At 37.6% G+C, this 19,514-nt stretch overlaps 2 protein-coding genes across 8 annotated transcripts in view; both read right to left on the bottom strand.

Moving 5' to 3' along the window:
* The window catches only part of atp8b2 (ATPase phospholipid transporting 8B2), a 32,839-nt gene extending 19,921 nt beyond the window's left edge, over positions 1-12,918 (bottom strand). The window contains exons 1-9 of one of the 5 annotated variants that reach the window (XM_056762278.1): positions 12,864-12,918; positions 9,964-10,031; positions 2,335-2,393; positions 2,099-2,212; positions 1,668-1,766; positions 1,409-1,470; positions 1,143-1,215; positions 805-875; positions 371-450 (exon numbers count right to left, since the gene is read on the bottom strand). In XM_056762278.1, coding sequence (XP_056618256.1) covers positions 371-450; positions 805-875; positions 1,143-1,215; positions 1,409-1,470; positions 1,668-1,766; positions 2,099-2,212; positions 2,335-2,393; positions 9,964-9,988 — 583 coding nt within the window. In that variant the 5' untranslated portion in view covers positions 9,989-10,031; positions 12,864-12,918. Of the gene's footprint in view, positions 1-370; positions 451-804; positions 876-1,142; positions 1,216-1,408; positions 1,471-1,667; positions 1,767-2,098; positions 2,213-2,334; positions 2,394-8,521; positions 9,031-9,963; positions 10,032-12,276; positions 12,630-12,863 lie in introns of those variants that run through there. The other 4 variants (XM_056762277.1, XM_056762276.1, XM_056762279.1 and 1 more) reach the window with 4 other exon arrangements.
* Positions 12,919-14,354: 1,436 nt separating this feature from the next.
* aqp10a (aquaporin 10a) lies at positions 14,355-18,326 on the bottom strand. Of its 3 annotated transcripts, none has more exons than XM_056762531.1 (6): positions 18,193-18,326; positions 17,020-17,146; positions 16,811-16,948; positions 16,614-16,732; positions 16,175-16,392; positions 14,355-15,803 (listed from the first exon to the last, which is right to left on the bottom strand). In XM_056762531.1, exons 1-6 carry the CDS (start codon positions 18,286-18,288, stop codon positions 15,578-15,580), a joined length of 924 nt encoding a protein of 307 aa, XP_056618509.1. In that variant the 5' UTR covers positions 18,289-18,326; the 3' UTR covers positions 14,355-15,577. The 3 variants fall into 3 exon arrangements, with proteins under 3 accessions (XP_056618509.1, XP_056618510.1, XP_056618508.1); XM_056762532.1 differs by having other exon boundaries at positions 16,811-16,945; XM_056762530.1 differs by having other exon boundaries at positions 16,614-16,948.
* Between the last annotated feature and the right edge of the window lie 1,188 nt (positions 18,327-19,514).

The following is a 19,514-nucleotide window of genomic DNA, read 5'->3' as shown; positions in this document are numbered from 1 at the left end:
AAGACTTTGTGAATGACGTAGGCGCTTTTTTTAAGATGGGCGCACCTGATTTTGAACGACAGTGCAGCATTCCTGTACTCTGATCATTTTGAGAGCTTTGGATTTTTTTGTTGCCGTTTAAAACAGGAAGTGTGGGTGGTCTGTGCTGACACAGGTTTAATGCTGTGAATGTGTGGCAGCCGCTGCGGAGAAACTGTCCACCACACACACTTTTTCCGCTTGCTGTCTCTCTTAATCTGATCTCTTTACATTCTTTTGCATGTCCTAATTATTTATAAAATGTTTTCTTGTATCTCTCTCTTATTGATCCTGTATTTCACATCCTTATTGGCACAAACATGTACACAAACAGGCTTTGCCAGGTTCGTACCATTAAACTGGGCCAGGCTGTTAGGACCTCCCAGCTCTGAGGTGACTGACAGAGACTGACGCACCTTCATGTTTGTCTCACTATGACAGAGAAACAAGGAAATGTAACAAAGCAACAAACAAACCATGAAAAGTTACAGTATGGCCACACATTAAAGGTCTGAGATTGGCAACAGTATTCACTATGCTGTGGGTCTTAAATTGCTTGAATACAGAAGTGGCACAAAAACTGCCTATACAAACAAGCAAATAAAGTCAACCCTGTGATATAGCTGCTTGTAACTATAGTGGCTAAAACACATCTCTGAAAACAAAACTAAAACTAAATTTCACAAAACTACACGAAATGTTGAATACTGCATGAAATCAGATGATAAAATTATCTTAGCTGCATGAAATCATCTCACAACTGCAGATGAAAAAGAAAACAATTACCCATCTAGTTCTGCAGTCTCAATGTAACACAGGCTGTGAGGTTCACTGCTGGATAGCAGGAGCAGGTCAGCCTGTAACAAATACACAACGGCTGGTTATTCTCAAGACCTAGATAGACCTAGAAGTTACTAGATCAAAAACATGGTGCTTTACAGCAGCATGAGTATTTAAGTGTAATTCCATCATGCTTTGTGGGCCAGTATAAAGTACATTGTCATGAATTACTGAGAGCAGTTTCTGAGAGCTGATGTCTATTTATTGAGCATGTTTAATGAAAGGCCCTTCATATTGGGGTCAGAGGGTGACAGTGATGTCATAAAACACCACAGAAGACTCACTGCCACAAACTGATTGTTCTCCAGCTTGATGATGTCACCCACTCTGACATTCATCCATTTCTCTTTCTGAAGACTGAAAACGAGAAGAAAAGAATAATGGAAACTCATTAGTGATTTGTAAGCCACTGCTCCTTTGCATTTTTTACGATACAATTGCATTTTCATTTGCATTGTATTTGAAAAATTATCTTGCTAGAATGACCTCTCTTGTCAATATGATGTCAAAGGAAATTTAAGGAAGCATACAGTATAATTACAGGACTCACATGCCACCGATGAGGACCTGAGACTGACGGTTATTGACCTGGTTGTCACTTTTGTGACGAAACTGTAATGCAAAGAGACAAAACTGTAAGCATCTGTTTTTCGTGTGGTACTTGTGGCATGTTAGGTGTTCGTTGTAAGTGTATGTGAAATTTGTGCTTGGAGGGGTTTTTGTAAGTTTGTAAGTAAGGATTTACAGTAAGTTACAGTATGTTACAGTTACAGTGTGTGTGAGTGTGTAAGTGTGTGCGCGCGTCTCACATAATCATCAGTGGCATCTTTGACAGCAGTGATGCTCAGAACCAGCACTAAAGGCACGATGGTGGTGAACCAGGATAATGAGGAGATCTGTGGAATCAACTAAGACAAAGACCAACACACATTTACCCTTCAGACATTTCTGTAGCTCATTTTAATTCTTATAAAACAATTAAATTAAACGTTTTAAAAATGCTTCAGTACAAAGAGAGAAAGTCAGATTTCCCATGAGCGCCCAGCTCTCGGCTATTCGTGTATCTCTCCAAATAATTTAAACACCCTTTTCTGCATCAAAGTTTTTATTTCAAGCTGACATCACTGAAGCATCAATCCCGGATGCTTATTTATACAAGATTACACACATCTATGATCCCACTCTCTGTCATCCTTTACACACTTATGTCTATTAAACACTGCAATAAAACATATAGTACCTGCAGTATGAGTAGAAACAGGAAGTAGGTGTTGGCAACTTCCTGGAACTGCTCAAACAGGTTGACAGCTAAGAAGGTAATAATGTTGTACTTTGAGGTCATGATGCAGTTGCTCTTTGGACACAGGAAAAGAGAGAGTGGATAATGACAACAGAGTTCAATGATGTGGGAGAACAAGATTCAGACAGTAAAATAAAAATCAGTCTCAAACTGTACAGGTTGTGTGTGTCACTTACAGCATACTGAAACTTCTCATTGTACTCTCTGTCATTGGCTCGGACTCTCCTTTCCTCCTCTGTTATGAAACCAAAACACATGTGACTAACAGGAAAGACATAGGGCCTACATTTTTGTATGAACTTTGTATACACTGTTTTTTTAAAGCTCAACGAAAAGCATAATTCTTCTCCCAAGTAATATCTACCCAAATGAAATCTGTCATTGTTTAAGTAGCATCTAGACGTCTCAAGCAACAACGTTAACCTTATTGCAGATGCAGTTTGTGGCCCGAATTTAACTTCAAGCAAAGAATAGAGCCCCTGTAGATTATTTCAGACGATAAGCAACAGAAACAACAAATAAATTACATTAGCTAGCAAATTAAAAGTATGTCTGTCTGGCCAGTATTATTTTGGGTTACCAGCCGTCAGTTGGCTAAACTCAAGTGTTAAAACAAAGTTACACAACTTATTCAACAAATTGATTCTTAATACAGTTATTGTACAATAAGATTAAATAAAATATAAACAGTTAAATTAGGAACTATCAGTAGTTAACTTTGAGCTATAGGTGTGCACCCAATGAAACCATCAACACAGTTGCCATGCAAAGAAAGTAGTGGAGAGATGTTCATGATAAATGATACTTATGTAATGAAAAATTTACATCACTAGACCCTACAATCAAACACAACGCGCAAATACCCAAAAATAATCCAGTGATATACCGTAGTCACGCTCTGCTTGAAAACCACCTGTTCTCTATTAGAAGGAAACTACAGTATATCTGATGATGGTACAACAACTCCTGTCAAGTGGGAGAAGAGCTGTGGTTGCTACATCAAGCAGAGCACAGCTGAGAAATGAAGAAGGTGGCTGATTGTGCGTTAGATTAATTTCTGCATTATAAGGCTGAAAACAGTACTAACCGTGACAGAGAATAGACTGCGGTTCTCATATTATCATAAACCTTCAGTTTTCACTTCTGCTGAGAGCGAAACTCAACGTTTGTTCAGGAGCTCAGTTTCACCTCAGCCTGTGTCTTTGCAGCCAGAGTAACACACAAAACAAACACCTGCATCTATCTGAGAAGGGCTCTTTCCTTTGCCTCTCTCCATCTGAACAGGATAATGAGATAAACAGGAGAAAATGGCTCTGTCGGATTCACTTCGCCATGCATCTGTCGCAGCTGCAGTTCATTTCTGCTGGGTAATGGCAACAGTTTCAAGCAGACCGCTGTATGTGGGGGTGGGGTGTCATCAGACCATATTATGGATGGGTGAATGACTCGCTTCTTAAGGACAGAGTGACTTATCAATTTGAATCTGATTTGGTCTTTAGAGAGACTAAACTCACTCTTAACTGTTATCACTCATGCACCCTCCTCTACATAACCGTAGGCCCGTTCACCCTGATAAACACATGGGTCACTTGTGTGTCTGTACATCTGCTTAAGCAGAAAGATATAGAGAGTGAGGTTCTTTGTGTGTATTGAGGAGGTCTGATTTTGCACTTTGTTGCTTCTTAAATATTGATGAGAATCTGTTCAATGCAACTAGGGTGACATGATTATAAGAGAGCCAAAAAAGAGACGAACTATGTTCATCGTACCCACATGCAAACCTAACACCTTTAAAAATATATGACGTTAAACACATCTCCAGAGAGAGTTGAATCTCAGAACATTCAGACTTAAACCGTATCTTAAGATTGATTATATTAAACCTTCAAAGAGAGAGAGAGAGAGGAAGAGAGACAGAGAAGGGTCTGTTGAATGAGCTGCACCATTTATGTGCATCATCGAAGGTCAAAGCCCTGCACGCAAACAGATATAGCCAGCCTGTAACCTGTTTCCTCACATCTGCTCTGGTCCTGTTGTCTGTGACTGAGACTGTCACTGTCTGTGGTTTCCTGTGTAAATTTAGGCCGGCTCGCTTATGTGTTTCTCCTCTGTACTGCCCGGAGACAGGTTCACAAATACGGCCCACACATAGCCAACAGATTGCAACACACACACACAAACACATACAGACTACCAAGTACATCATACATAAAATGCGTCTCCAGCTATATTTTACTTCCAATGATGAGAAAAAATAAACTATTAGTGGTTGACCTATATTGTCTTTCAATGGTTGAATCTTGCATTATAATTGGGTCCTGATGCTGAATTATTCTTTAGCAGTATAGAGTCAACGTGTAACAGGATGTAAACACACATGCTGATATTTATTGTGACAGTATGATTGCAAGTATGATATTGCTTTTTATCACCATCGTCTGACACTGCATGGACGATGCAGTTTCTAATATACTGCTTATATCTCCTATACACCTACCGATTCACAGAGAATGTAGGCTAAGGCAGTATTATCAAAGTTGGCGCCCATGTTTGCAATGGGCCTCTGAGCAGTTATTACGCAATTCAAACCAGAGTGAATGGGGAATACAGATATAATAAAAAATAAAAAAATATTTTTCATGTTTCTTTATTTACTACGCATGCACAAATCTTTACTAGGGCGGCCATATTGAGTATTGCGTTCCTCCCCATTCATTTCAATGGCAGTGAATGGGGAATACAGATATTGCTACAATCGCTGGCTAAAATCCCAACTTAACAACATATTTAAAAACTAAATTTAAAATGACATAAACTGTACCATACATTTTTTTTCCGATGATCAAATTGCGCTTAAAAAACATTATTTTCATGTAACTTAGATACTACGCATGCGCAAAGCTTCGCTAGGGCGGCCATATTGAGTGCTGTGCTCCTCCCCATTCATTTCAATGGCAGTGACGCATCTTGTTAATGTTAATATCTTTGGTATAATTTACAAACTCATATACTGCAACCTGATCCCATCACTCTACCCACTTCCTCAAGGTCACTTTATTCTTCCCACTTTCCTCCAGGCTATCTGCTGTACTCCGTCATCAATACGGATGGAAACCACACTGCTGTTGCCAGAGTCCGAGAGTGCATTACCTGCCTATTGGCTGCTGATGACATAATGCCTGTCTGAGGCTCTGGTTCCAACTGAAGAGCCGCTCAGCAAAACTGGCCCATTAAGCACTTTCTAACACTGCACCCTTACTAATACGTCCAAGGACAGCCCTTTGAGAGCCGCAGTGGGCAAAATGCTGCTTGTGTGACGTTTCTCAAACTGTCGGTGACAGAAGCTGTAATTCAGCGCTACTGACAAGGACATGGTTGATAGCAAATCTGTGCAGATTCAAACAGACCAGCAATTTCTTGGTGGGCAGTGATGCAATACACATTATTTACTGTGTCAGCTAGTGCCACATGGAAGATTTTTCATATTATACTTCATGGATATTCTGCTAAAGTCCATTGCAATTCAATTTTGCGACACTTGAAGTCAAGAATTCACACACTTAGGTCATTTTAGACAATATTGATTATCGACCACTTATATGTAATTAAAATAAACATAGTCAATTCAAGCCAAATCCTTCTATGATGTTTAACGATGGTATATATTTCATCAAAGTACCTCCAGTGTCCCGAATTGAGGGGAGGCCTGGGGGGTTCCGGTACCTCCCATAAGGCATTAGGGACCCCTAGGAGGTAAAAAATGTACTTTGTAGGTCCTTCAGATATTTTTTAAAAGACAGTAATGCAGACAATATTCTGCAAATATTGAGAATGTCTTTTACATCTATATTGGGAATGTCTATTACGCTGATTTTAGGAATGGTAGGGACCCCTAAGACATGACTCAGTTCTAGCACTGAGAATCGCCAAAGCACCATTGATGTCCTTTCGACCATCTCAAACTATTTGTCACTGTTAATGCCTCAAAGAGACAAACCACAGGCTCAAATTAGCCTCTTAGGAGGTGAGCTAATTACTACAGTGCTTCAACCTTTTTGCACACACAGCAGTGTTTCAGCCCGAGCCAAATGTTGTTCATGACTCCATCCTTAAACAGAGGCCAAACTCTCACCAATGTCTTCATTTAATAATTCTCTATGTTTGCTCAAAGGGTTGTGTGTGTTCTCCTGATTTACTTGGAGTGTTTAAAGCAGAAAGAGGATTTGTTTTCTGGAGACTGATATAGCGTACAATAGTGAATGAACGTTGCAATGAAGCTGCAGTGAACGAACGTGTACTAAGTTGCACAGACACTAGTACGAACTGTGTATGCTGCGTAATCATGAAGCATTTGTTTTACAATAACCAGTCTGCCCTTCACATGACCTTGAACTCATATCTGACTCATTCTGCACCATTTACTTGCATATTCTATCTTTTTGCAATATGCTCCCTTTTCCTCATTCGATGTTCTCTTTGCTTGTGGTTTCATACAGTACGGTCAACTACCCAACTCATCTGTCTGATAAAGTGCTCATCTGCTGTATCTACTTATATATCCCTACACTGGACTGACTGAACACATCCACCAAATTACAAAACAACAGACAATATGCATTAAACTAAACATTATACTAAATAAAGGAAATTACTGAGATAAGCTCTGAAAGATATTTCAAAGCAAATGCAACCACATTTCGGGTTCTTTGTGTTTCTGTGGCATTTTGCCACTTCAGAGCTGTATGACAGAAACACAAATACAGTTTACTGAGCTTGACAGCCAGAATCATTTTCAAAGACTTTTGTTTGACCTTACAGCTAAACGAGTGTATAGTGGGACTTTTCTATATTTACTGTAAAACAAAACTGATACTTGTGTCAGGTATTATATACCTGTACACAAGGTACATATCACTGATGAGTCATCCTAGACCTTTTAAGAGTGAGCTAATCCTTAAATAACTGGTAATGAGAACATCAAAGATATGCTAGATGCTGTAGTTAAGCTATCTTGTTATGAGGTGACGAGCTACAGCTTTCCTGTAGCTCAGTGGTGAGAGCATTGCAAGGTTGTGGGTTCGATCCCAGGGGATTGCAAATACCTATGTAAAATGTATAGGATAAAACAATGTAAGTCGCTTTGGATAAAAGCATCTGCCAAGTGCCTAAATGTAATGTAAATGTAAAGGTGAGACATAAATAAAGCTGACAGACAGACAAATGGAATATTTCATTGTTATTTTGTACATTCTGTTGCCTCAGATGACTAATCACTAAATTCAAATGGCTACAGGACACTAAAGAGAAATTCCCTAGACCTATTCCCCGAGTGCATGAAACCTGATGGCAATCCAAAACAAATAAAAGAAACTAGAGATGGCAATCGTGACAAAGGGAAATACAAAACAATATTCAGCTTGACTAACTTTGCGAACCAAAACAGCTACAGTAAACATCACGTCCACTGTTTCATTTCACTGATATAGGTTAAAAAAACTTTCATATGAAAAAAGATTTCTTCAAAAAAACAGTGAAAAGTGTGCTGCAACAAAACAGCACATTAAAGAGAATATATTGCAGGCTGCATTTGTGACATTAAAAATTACTTTTAGACAGGGCCAAGTATACAGCAAGCTGACCTCACACTGATAAGCAATTCACCCTGGTGATAACAGATCACACATGTAACACATTATAAATGAAATTATTAAAACAGCATGAAAATACTGGAAAAGTTTGATTGGACTGAGTTGGAGTATTGTGAGAATATTTTTATGACGTAGATAGCAGAAAGGGTTAACAAGCAAAAGTGCTCACTCTCAAAGCATAAATAAGGTTATGTAAACATTCCCATAACATTAATTAAAACCCTAGAGTGTTTTATATATAAAAATAACTAAGATGCGGGACAAAATGATAAAGATTGCGTGTATAGTGCGACGTATAATACAGATGATGACATGTGCTTTTCCTCAGCAGGGGGAAGCAAGCATGATGAAGATGATCATCATCACAAGGTCATGAAACCGGAAAACACACACATACATAAACAGAGTTGAGTGATTAAACTGTTCTTAAGGTGATTATGTGAAACATGAGGTGAAATAATGAATGAATGGACACATTTATGATGAGCACAGAGTGTTTTTATTCACATGACAGGAAGGGTAAACATTGATGCATTTGTTTAAAGGCTAAGTTAATGTACTTGTTATAAATAACTATATTTGTTATTATACAAATGTTTTAATGGTCTCTATTTTGATCAAATGTACGTCTTGTTTCATAGAAAAACGAATAGACTGTCATTCGGAACATGTAAGGTAACACAGTATAAACATCTCTCAAGTAAAAGTGAGCTACCTGCACGTTTTCTTAATTTTGTCGAGCTGGATAATCCCTCTTTCTTCCATTTTAGAGGGAGAATGATTGGGAACCACTTCTCCGGGATGTCTTTCGGGATAGTCATGGTGTCCCACAGTTGTTGTGTTTACAGAGCTCTGCGCACATAGCAGTCGGTGCACGCGGAGCGTCGGAAAAGCGCGCGCAATGACGGACACCGAGCGAAACGCATGAAACTACAGACGCGCAGTCTTCGATCCCTCTCTCATTTCATTTGCCGCAGCGTCGTCGAGGTCATTCGGGGTGAGGTAGTCCTATCTAACACATCTGAACTGGTTCTTGTAACTTATAGTTATAAAACGGCGTATACACGTCATAAAAATTACACTGAACCCTCTTCCAGTAAGCGATATATTCTAACTTCGTTCGTTTCAGATACAATCTGACTAACGCGGTCCCCCATGTTTGTTTACCTGCATTTGAGGGTCTAACAATTTCTAGATTAACGTCACAAAAACTAAGACAATACTAACTTTTGTAAAAAAATATATTTTATTGACAGCGACATATTCAAGTTCATATACTAACAACAGTCTCATCGAGCTGCGCCAGGGGACGTACGCCGTTGTTTTTATATGACATAACCAGAAAGTATTTTTATTGGCTAAGGACTTGTCCAATAGGATTTCGCTGATGAGGTTGCCAGGGCAACTTACACTGCAGAACTGTGCGCGAGCACGAGAAACTAACCATCACGCTGGCTCCATGGCGATTAAATAAGGATACGGTAATGAGATTGAGAGTCACAATGGCTCAAGACAGATATGTAGTTTCATATCGTTTCTTGTAGGATAGGTGAGGAGGGGTACAAAGGGGTGGCACTGCGGAAGACATCTGGACTAGTCTGGTGTCTGTGCACGTGCTGTATGGAGAGAATGGAGCAGTCTCGTGCCAAGAAAAAAAACTGACTGCTAAACACTGCTTTGCATGCACGTGCAGCCGTATATTTTTTAATGGTTTATAACCTACTGTAACTTCTGATGTTGAAATACACCACACACTGACATTGAATTGTCTCAGTGAACATGCTTTTGTATATATGGAATAGTTTCCTAAAGGACAATCACAAGTTCACATCCAATTGCCGAATGTAACAGAATATACCAAAATAGATAAATAAATACAAAATCAACCAGCAGAGGCCAGGAAGGTTATAAAAAGTATCTTAACCCCTGAAGAACTGGAGGCGTATCGTTTCATTAGAACAATACCCTTATGCATTTTCGTTTATTCAAGCATGAAATGGATATTATGGGAAATCAAAGAGGCTAAATCTTACAGAAGCACAAGTATTTGGAAACATTTGTTTAGTATTCATAAGAAGCAATAAACAAAATTTTGATGTTAAATTCAAAGCACGAACTGGCAAAATGTGTGGTTAAGGAGAGAAACTAATCGTTTACCTGTGGGAGGTCTCTTTCTGAACATTTCCACACCCCTGAATATCTGCCGCTCCGTCCCATGGGAAAATCTACAGCGGCAAGCAAAAACACACACGGTGAGAGAGTAACACTGTCAAGAAGATCTCAAGGGTAAAACAGGCGACACATACCAACAGTTTACGCTCACTCAGGAAATTCAATGATATTTAATCCTTGACCACAGTGTGTGCAAAAACGTCAGCTAAAACTAAGCCACTGGTAATGAACCTGCTGCTGTAAACTCCATGCATGACTGTTGTGAAACATTACGTTCATTATACGTGTATTTTACAATATCATAGGATGCATCCTCCATTACAACATATGCAATATACTTGGTAAACATTTTGAGAAAAGACAATTCATGTGGTCATATGTAGCCATTATTCTAGGGTGAACTGAAATGCTAAGTGACAGATGTGGACATGGTCTGGGGAGGTCTTGACCAGCAGCACATTGATGTCTGGTTTCCAATAAATCTGTCTATGAAGACGCCACACACTGTCTGCTTTCATCTTCTGCTTCTGCATCCGCACAATAAATACATATAAAGAGAAGCAGAGCTCATCTACCTAGACCTTGATTATTTTACTAAATAGTGGGTAAATATGGTTGAAACATTGATATTTGTGTTCTAAGTAAAACATAGAAGTAACAGACAGATGATGAGACTAAAATCAATGTAAAAGCATCACCACCAACAAAAATAATAAGTAATGCTGGCTAACAAAATCTATGACCCCATTCCCTCGCTTATCACCACTTTGAAATAGTATTACCGTTCTAATCTTGACTTTAACATATCCTTAATTTGCGAGGGTGTACCCAAAATTATAGGAGCAGCTTTTCTGTCTCAGACAGGCTCTCAGATTATTATTACTGATGCTGATCATTTGCTTGGAGATATGACATTTAAACAAAGATACGATTTTTTCATTTTATATTGAAAATCAAAGTTCGTGAGTGTGGGAAGGAGAGACTGGGTAGGAGGCTCGATAACAGACGAAAACTATCCACTGCTACAGGTAAACACATAAACTGACATAATAAAGATAACAAATCCACAAAATATATTTTACCAAGCCAGACAAATTGGCACATACATACATACATGTCAACCACGATTATAGTTTTTACCATACATCTGACCAGAGGCTTGACACACAAGCAGGTCAAACTCAATGACCCACAACACAGACCTGCACAAACACTTAAAGCTACACAAGGACAGATTCAGTAAACAGGCCATTAACTAACTAACCCAGATCTTAAATCCATTTTGAATATCAATAACACAGTCAGAGAAATGAACATCTATACTTTGACAACAGATTGCAGCGGTGTAAAACACGTCCATTGACTCAGCAGCTATAATAAGCATCATGCAGCAGTGTGTAAACAAACATAAATTTCACATATGCTGTATGTATGCAATCCAATAAGAGCTTTTCTACAGCTCAACTGGTAGTGCATTGTGCTACCAACCCTAAGGTCATGGATTTATGGCCAAAAGAAAATAGAGAGGTGTAAGTACAACCCAAGTAAACGAATTAAACAGGTTTATCTTAAAAGGACCAACCCGTCTTCCATCCCACAATATTATTTTAATCTCTCTATTTATTTTTCACGTCCAGGGCTCAAAAGGCCAAACAACGACTTACCATAAGACCAAAACCACAATAATGATACTGGCGGCAGAGAAATGAAGAGCAAGGGCAAGTATACTTATACATATATAGACGTTTTTAATTTCGACTTTTGTTATTTTTTTTCACCCTGGGAAATGATTACATTGTTGGTTCTCTAAGCAAATTAAAGCACATTTCTTGGCTGCCAGTCAAAATTTTACTCTCAAAGGAATTTCAAGAAGTATATTAAATCTCTGGTTCAATAAAGTTTGTAAGTCACTTGGAAATGCTTACGCAAATTCTGAACTCATATCGCAGGAACATTCAGTTTGACACATGAACTTTTAATCGTTAATGACCTTTCATTTCACCTTTCTCTTGAAGGTGAGTCATGTCAATACAAAAATGTTTTTGATATCCAGATATTACAAAGGTTTAATTGAAGTCCATCCTAAACTCATTCAAACTGTTCATGTGCTGCAAGGTTTGTCGTGGCATTGTACGGCTGCAGAAACAAAGTATTCTTTTACACGTTTATTGTTTTAAATAGGATTCAATACAAATATCTACAGTGACGTGTCATTTATACCGATATTTGTTATTATCAGACGGTGCTGAACTGATGTTAAAGCTTTGTTATTAGCGGATAAGAATAAACCACCGTTACCTTTATCAGGTCCTCCTATATGCACTTAGGATTTCCGTCATTTCTCTGTGGTCTGTAAGGACTTTGCCTTCTCTACAGGTATCCAGTCGCTGTAAGGCAACATAGGTTATATGTCGGCTGCATACGTCCCTTCATCATCAAAACCTCCGTGTTAGGGTGAAAATGTATCGGACACGATAGGTCAGCAGATCCTCGTAATAGGATGAGGGAGGTGGGGGCGGTGTTTTCATCTGCATCCGTGCCTTCCGACTTACGGGCTAAAAACAAAATGCTCTTCTATTTGTTTTGTGGGGTAATTATGTTTCAACATTCTCGCCGACTACACGCTTCTAATTGTGTTATATTAGCGTCGTATGTTAAGCATACCAGTTACGATATAAGATAAGAAGTGTGAAGAACTTTTCTTCACGATATTGCAAAGCCTGACTTTCACCATGTGCTCATTGTTTTGGTTTGTCCCGAGCGCACTCTGCTGGTCATGCGCAGTATCGATCCCATTTCTAAACAGTGCTGGTGACAAACAGTCCGTTTAAAAGCTAGTAACAAAATTGTATCATCATATAGAAATCGCTATTTTTTCTGCTTACTTTTATTTCGCTGCTGTAGTTGTCGGAACAACTGATGGCGCGTCGCTGGCTTGGCTACTCAATTTCCAGCGGCGTCACTAAGTTACGCATGCACGTTAGCCTACGCGTCACCGTTGATGTTGTTGAATATAGCCTATATATCTTTAATGAAAAAATAATCACTATTCTGTGCATATTACTTGTTTATATGTTTTTATATTAATATTATTATTTTTGTGGTGCATTGTGTTTTGTTCTAGGCAGCACGCACTGTCAGTGCTGATTTTTTGGGTTAGGTTTGAAACTTTTGTTGTGGTCATCTTGGACAAAGAGAGTAAATCATCTTGTCATACTCTTTTTAAAGCTATCATGATATGTATGAATAGGCGCATGTTCATGTTTTGATAAGTTTTTTGGCATCTTCATTTGATCAATCTCCCCTAAAGTTCTCAAGTTATCCAACAACGTCCTGTGACATCTATAAATCTTGCTTTTGCTATATTAAAAGTCTAAGTTGATGATTTTAATCTTCAAAAGACCTCAGAAAGACAGAAAATGTATTTAAGTGTTGAAATGCTGTTATTATTTTTACACTTACATTTAAAAGACATGGTCTAGTTTGTGAGTAATGGATGCCTCTAGCTTTATTTGCTTAATGTGTGGGCCAAAGTATTCATCTGTCAGACGTTTCAGCTCGGTACACATATTGAAGGACACAGCTGGGTTTTTATAATGTCACAGGCTTTATAAAGGTATTGGAGTGTGCAGCTTTGCATAAACATCTTTCACTTAAACAACTGGGTAATCTGTTGTCACTGGTTTCCTTATTTATTGTAGAAGAGGAACAAGGTTTATGCACAGATACATTTTTCATTTTCCCTATGAGGCCAAACAAGTGAAAAGGCAGCTTTTAATTGATCAAGTTGTTATTGCCACTGTTTTCAAATGGCAGGATCTAATACACTGTGCTGTATTGTGAAATCATTTCCCTGAACAGAGGGTAAATGCTGGTTATCTGAATATGTACAATCATTATACCTATATACCCAAAAGTTCAGATAAGTTTTTACTTTAAGGGGGCTTCATACATTCTCTTTGGCCTGTCAGCTCTTCGTTGGTAAATTTGCACCAGAGGACATAAGCAAATATATAAACTGTACAGTGGCTTTCGGTAGCCATGTGGTCCTGAACTTGTACATATGTTGCATGTGAAAGAGAGCAAACCTCTCCGAACCAAATAATAGAGGGACAAAAAATAATTGGTAAACACTATTGTATACACACACACACACACACACACACACACACACACACATATATATATATATAAAAGTTAACAGAGAGAAAATTTAATTATAGTCAAACATTAAGAAAAATGAGGGAACCAACTGTCAGCATGAAGTAAAATACAGCACAAATATAGACCTAGTGTTGGTGTAGAGATTTAGTCTGAGGCTGAAATAATATGCGGATTCTTTACAAAGAATACAATTTGTTTAATAGATGGTTTGATTTGTGTATTGGAACTGTGTATTTTACTTTTAGATGGTATAGAACTACTAAGCCTCATTGTATTGTAGCTGCCACCAGTCTAACAATAAATCTAAGGAAATATTATATAGGGACATAAAAAGTTTTTTAATACACTTTATGAGCTTCTGTATATACATTTTAATTCAGCACTTTATCAAGTGATACACTGAAAAAAAATTACATGTAGAATTTACTTAATAAAATCGTTGCATAAAAATATTTTAAGTAAAATTTGCTACTATATTTCAAGTACAACTTACTTACCAGAATAACGTTAATTCTACTTATTAAATACATTTCTTTTTTGTTAATATATCAAGTAAATGTTATTTAAAGAAAACAAAAAAATGTCGCTCAACAAAATCATGTGTGTAACTCAAACAGTTACTTACAACATAGATGTCAAGTAAGAAGAGACTGGTTGTCTCTGTACTGGCATAAACACAATTACTGCTCAATAAATTAAATAACACAATTCATGACTAATAGTGTGCCTCCCTCAGCCTAGGCATAAGCACTGCTCAAAACTTAAAAATAATAACAAAACTCTTCTAAATCTCAAAGATAAATCTACATAAAACACAAAGAAGTCTTTCTATTTACTAAAAATCACTTAAAATGACGGTTATCCTGAAAATGAATCTCCTGAAGCAGTCAAATACAAAGTATGGCTGGGAACTAAAGATCAACTGCCAAGCTAGTCATATCTAAAAAAAAAAAAAATTTAGTCTCCACACAAAATAAATAAATAAACTTAATTTTGACCAATTTAGATGGGTTTAACATAATAAAATTGAGTTTGATTTACTTAATAATTTGTTTAATTAAAATAACTCAAACAATATATAAATATATATTTTTGTTAAAAACAGGAACATCATTTTGTTAAGTATATTTTTATCATTTATTTTCATAAAATCTATTAAGGCACATAATCATTGTTTTTCAGTGTACCTCAGTGGTAAGAGCATTGCGTTAACAACGCAAGGTTTTGGATTCGAGCCCAGGGGATTGCACATAGAAACAAATGTATAGGATAATGCAATGTATGTCTTTTTGGATAAAAGCGTCTGCCAAATGCATAAATGTAAATGTAGATGTAAAGCAAACAGTAATTCCCTTAGTATCCTTTAAGTCTTTGGTGAAAATCGGAATTGTGTTACACATGAACGCTGTGACCAGACTGAACTGTCCCGAGGTTTTCAAAGGCTTGATAGTTTAAGGTATGACTCTTCCTTTTTGGATGATTGTTGCAGGTCATTGTGCTCCACAACCTTTGTTTGATCTTTAACCTCTATGCATTCAGATTCGGTGGCATCATCCACCTCAGGCAAATGCCACTGAATGAAAACCAGATATATGATTGAGCCCACCACACCCCCTATCATAGGGGCCACTATTGGAATCCAGAAGAAGTAGTCATAGCATCTGTGTAGTTCAGAAGAAAGACATAAAAGATTAATTTCATGTAAAAAACTGAACAACTCAAAGTGATGGTTCCCCCCCTTTAAAATCTTCTTCTGTGTCTGCGGAGGTCATACAGGTTTGAAATGACAAATAAGTGAGTAAATGATGACAGAATTTTCATTTTTGGGTCGACTATCACTTTAAAGAAGCAAAGAACATGATGAACGTCAAAAATTTACTAAAACATAAGAATTGACACATTGACTCCTAAAATCATATAGAAACAAATTAACTGTGAGGAGAGATAAGTACGGAGATAAGAGGAATATTTTTTAGTCTTAGTCTTTATGTAATAAGATAATAAAAGATTAATTGTAGATCAGAGAACGTACGTGAAGACTTCAATGCCCCAGCCTGCAGTGAGACTGAAGAGACGTGGACCAAGGTCACGGGCTGGATTTATGGCTGCTCCACAATTAGCTGACATTGACATGGAAATGCCCAGCACGACGGTTGCTACGATGGGAGGGAGCAGTGCCTCAGGTGCAGGAGCATTTCTTTTATCATTTAGAGGTAGAATGCACAACATCAGCATGGCTGTACCAACCACCTAACCGGTGCACAAAAAGGTCAGGTCAAGTTACCCAGCGTGCATTTCTGGCAATTTATGTGCTTTAATGTTATAGTGACTGATGGTAGCTTAATGTTGCCAAGTATTGTGGTTTATATTTTAGATTGCTTAAGATTACGCAAATTTATGGCATAACATTTGTCATGTGCTAGCAGTAAATGCCAAGCCCTTGTACAAACTTCAGTGGCCTTTTATCTGACCTGATCCAGAAAGTTGGTCTGCACTGACACCACGTCAGTTGGGTAGGTGGCAAAGATGCTTGCAGTTTCATTAGGGCCAAATACAGTCAGAACTCCACCACTAAACTCCATAATTGCATCTGGTGGAATACAGAAGAGAAGTGATAGTTTCAATAAAATATTTGATATTATTTTTAATACGTTCTGTATTTTCTTACCATAGTAGATGAGATAGACCAGCCCAGAGCCAAGGTACGCCCCCAACAGCTGAGCCAGAGAATACGGCAACAACTTAAACCAAGGTAGATCACCCAACACACAGAAACTCAGAGACACAGCTGGATTTAGATGAGCTCCTGAATGAGAAAAAGCGATGTTAAACAATGAATATTTCAGAAGCCACTACAGTATCAATGGCAATCATTACCAGAGACTGCCCTGCATAGGTACATTGCAGACATGACACCTACAGAGAAGGCCATGTTAACAGACAGAAATTGCCCTCTTGTTTCTCTGCTGGTTTTCACTTGGGCTGCTGCAGCACAACCAAACAGCTATAACAGAAGAAAAAACATGATATATTAATGTATAGTTTGAATGATATAGTTTATGGTCCAGTTACTTCATATAGTACAATAAAGTACGATAAATATAGAGTCCTTGATAACTATTTGTGGACTGTATAGAACCAGATAACGGGCTGCTGCTTAATTACTTAAACAAACACATTGTTCCAAGTTGGCAAACAGAGAACCTTGTGTCAGTTGTGAGTCCTGTACACTGTACTTTTTTTTACAGAAGGTCAAATTCCACGTAAAACAGGATTTTTTAAATACAGTCAAAACCCGTAAAATTACAGAAAAAGACAGAAAATTTACAAGAGAACAGAGATTTTTGCAATTATTTTTTGCTTTCCCTGTAATTATACAGGGAAAAATATTATTTTACAGTTTATTTCTGACGCCCCAGCTGCCAGATTTTTTTTAAATAAGATTTCTTTATTTTACAGTTTATTTAAAAAAAAATGGTCAGAAACTATAAAATTATAGAAAAACACAACAAATAAAAAATAAATGGGTAAAACAATCTATATCCTTATATCCTATAATTAAACAGGAGGGGAAATATTATCTGTTTTTCCAGTTTACAGAAAATTTCCGTATTTTTATCTTTTCTAGTAATTGTCCTCATATCCCATTACCTTATAAATACATTTTTTTAATTTGTTTATTTATTCTTCTTTTATTTATTCTCCCTTCTTTTTTCTTTTCTCTATTTCACAATATAGAGAATTATGTATTCTACATTGATGTGGATCATTTTTGGATATATACATTATCGCCTAAAAATGCAGCACATAGAAAAGTTCACAGCAACAAAATTTATGAGGAATATTCCAGTCTGTGTGAGGAATAATAGTTTACAGTTGGGTTTAAAGTTTATATTTTTCAAATACTATTCTGTGTATGAGATAGTAATCGTTTACTTAATAAAATTACCTGAAAGTCAACATTAATGGAACAATAATATTTACAAAACTCTATAAATCAATAACTATGCTCAGAGTTCATTAAAAAGTGGAAACTATGAAAAAACTTACCAGCAGGACAAAAGTTCCTAGGAGCTCTCCTAAAATCTGTCGTGCCAATTCATTTTCCACCTTCATCCTCTTAATCGCTTTTTTAACGTGGCTCATGTTTGCAGGTTTTGGGGATTTCTGCTGTCTGTGCAGAGATTGTGACCTCACTCCTGTCTCTCAGGGCTCACCTTTAAACCCTCTTTTAAATATATTCACGTGGTACAGAAATCCCTCCTATCAACAGTCAACTTTCACATCCAAGGGCTTATCTGGACTATTAGACCATAACCCCTTTATAAATCATTACTGATCATGGAGGACACCGAGATAGAAAGAAGTTATTAATGATCTATAATCTTCTCTTATGAAACACTTTAAGGGGCAATAACATGCAATCTAAATTATCAATTTGACACTGGAAGGGTACATGACAAATGCAATTATTGTGCAGTTATCTCTTGGACAAATATGATACAAGAATATATTTCCTAAAGCCAGGACCAGCATCCTTCACAATTGATTAAATAATAATTTGCAATTGGTGATAATATTGCTGTTTCAACCATGAACTGAACTACCTCATTCAACTTTTACTGTCGTTCCCCTTCAGTCGGTCTCTCGACATTATGTTCCCCTGGGCATGTCGGCAGAGAGCTACAGACATTTACTAAAAGATCTTCGCGGACCACCCATACCCCAACACTCTCAACTGGTGCGTCCCCGATGGGCGGCGGTCGACCTTCCCATAGCGGGCCGACTCACAAGAGGGATGAGGACGAAATCTCTGTCATCGCATCTACCTTCTGGCATCAGACCCTGAGGACTTCACTGAGCTCCCGTCTACATCTGTTTCATATTGACTTTATTACAAGTGTATGTTACTGCATGTAAAAGTTGTAACGCAATGATTAAAGTTCATTAAGGTTTAATTTACAGATTTAATTTTATAGTAGGAAAAAATTGTCCGTAGGGTGTGAGTGCGTGAGTGAATGAGTGAGTGTGTGTGCCCTGCGATGGGTTGGCACTCCATCCAGGGTGTATCCTGCCTTGATGCCCGATGACTCCTGAGATAGGCGCAGGCTCCCCGTGACCCGAGGTAGTTCGGATAAGCGGTAGAAAATGGAATGGAATGGAATTTTATAGTAAGGACTGGAAAGGAGTCTGAACAGTCCTCTGTGGTACAATATTTAACTTACCAAAATGCAGAAAATCAATCATCAATAATATAATGTTCCATTGTCCAATGAAACATTAGAAAGTCATAAAAAAGTGGGGTAACCCCAAATAGTTGAAGATTTGATGCTTCGATAGGAGGAGCCTAAATCGACTACCAATCTCACAGT

This window comes from Triplophysa dalaica, chromosome 12 (genome assembly GCF_015846415.1).
Source record: "Triplophysa dalaica isolate WHDGS20190420 chromosome 12, ASM1584641v1, whole genome shotgun sequence".
Classification (NCBI taxonomy): domain Eukaryota; kingdom Metazoa; phylum Chordata; class Actinopteri; order Cypriniformes; family Nemacheilidae; genus Triplophysa; species Triplophysa dalaica.
The sequence above is the reverse complement of the archived record's forward strand: the minus strand, read 5'-3'. Positions and strand labels throughout refer to the sequence as shown.

Excerpts from the sequence above, each read along its gene's own strand:
- aqp10a (XM_056762530.1), bottom strand. The coding sequence starts at position 18,288 with ATGAGCCACGTTAAAAAAGCGATTAAGAGGATGAAGGTGGAAAATGAA. Across the intron at positions 16,949-17,019 it reads CCTATGCAGGGCAGTCTCTG|GAGCTCATCTAAATCCAGCT; the intron begins GTAATGATTGCC and ends TTTCTCATTCAG. Across the intron at positions 16,393-16,613 it reads AGACCAACTTTCTGGATCAG|GTGGTTGGTACAGCCATGCT; the intron begins GTCAGATAAAAG and ends TGCACCGGTTAG.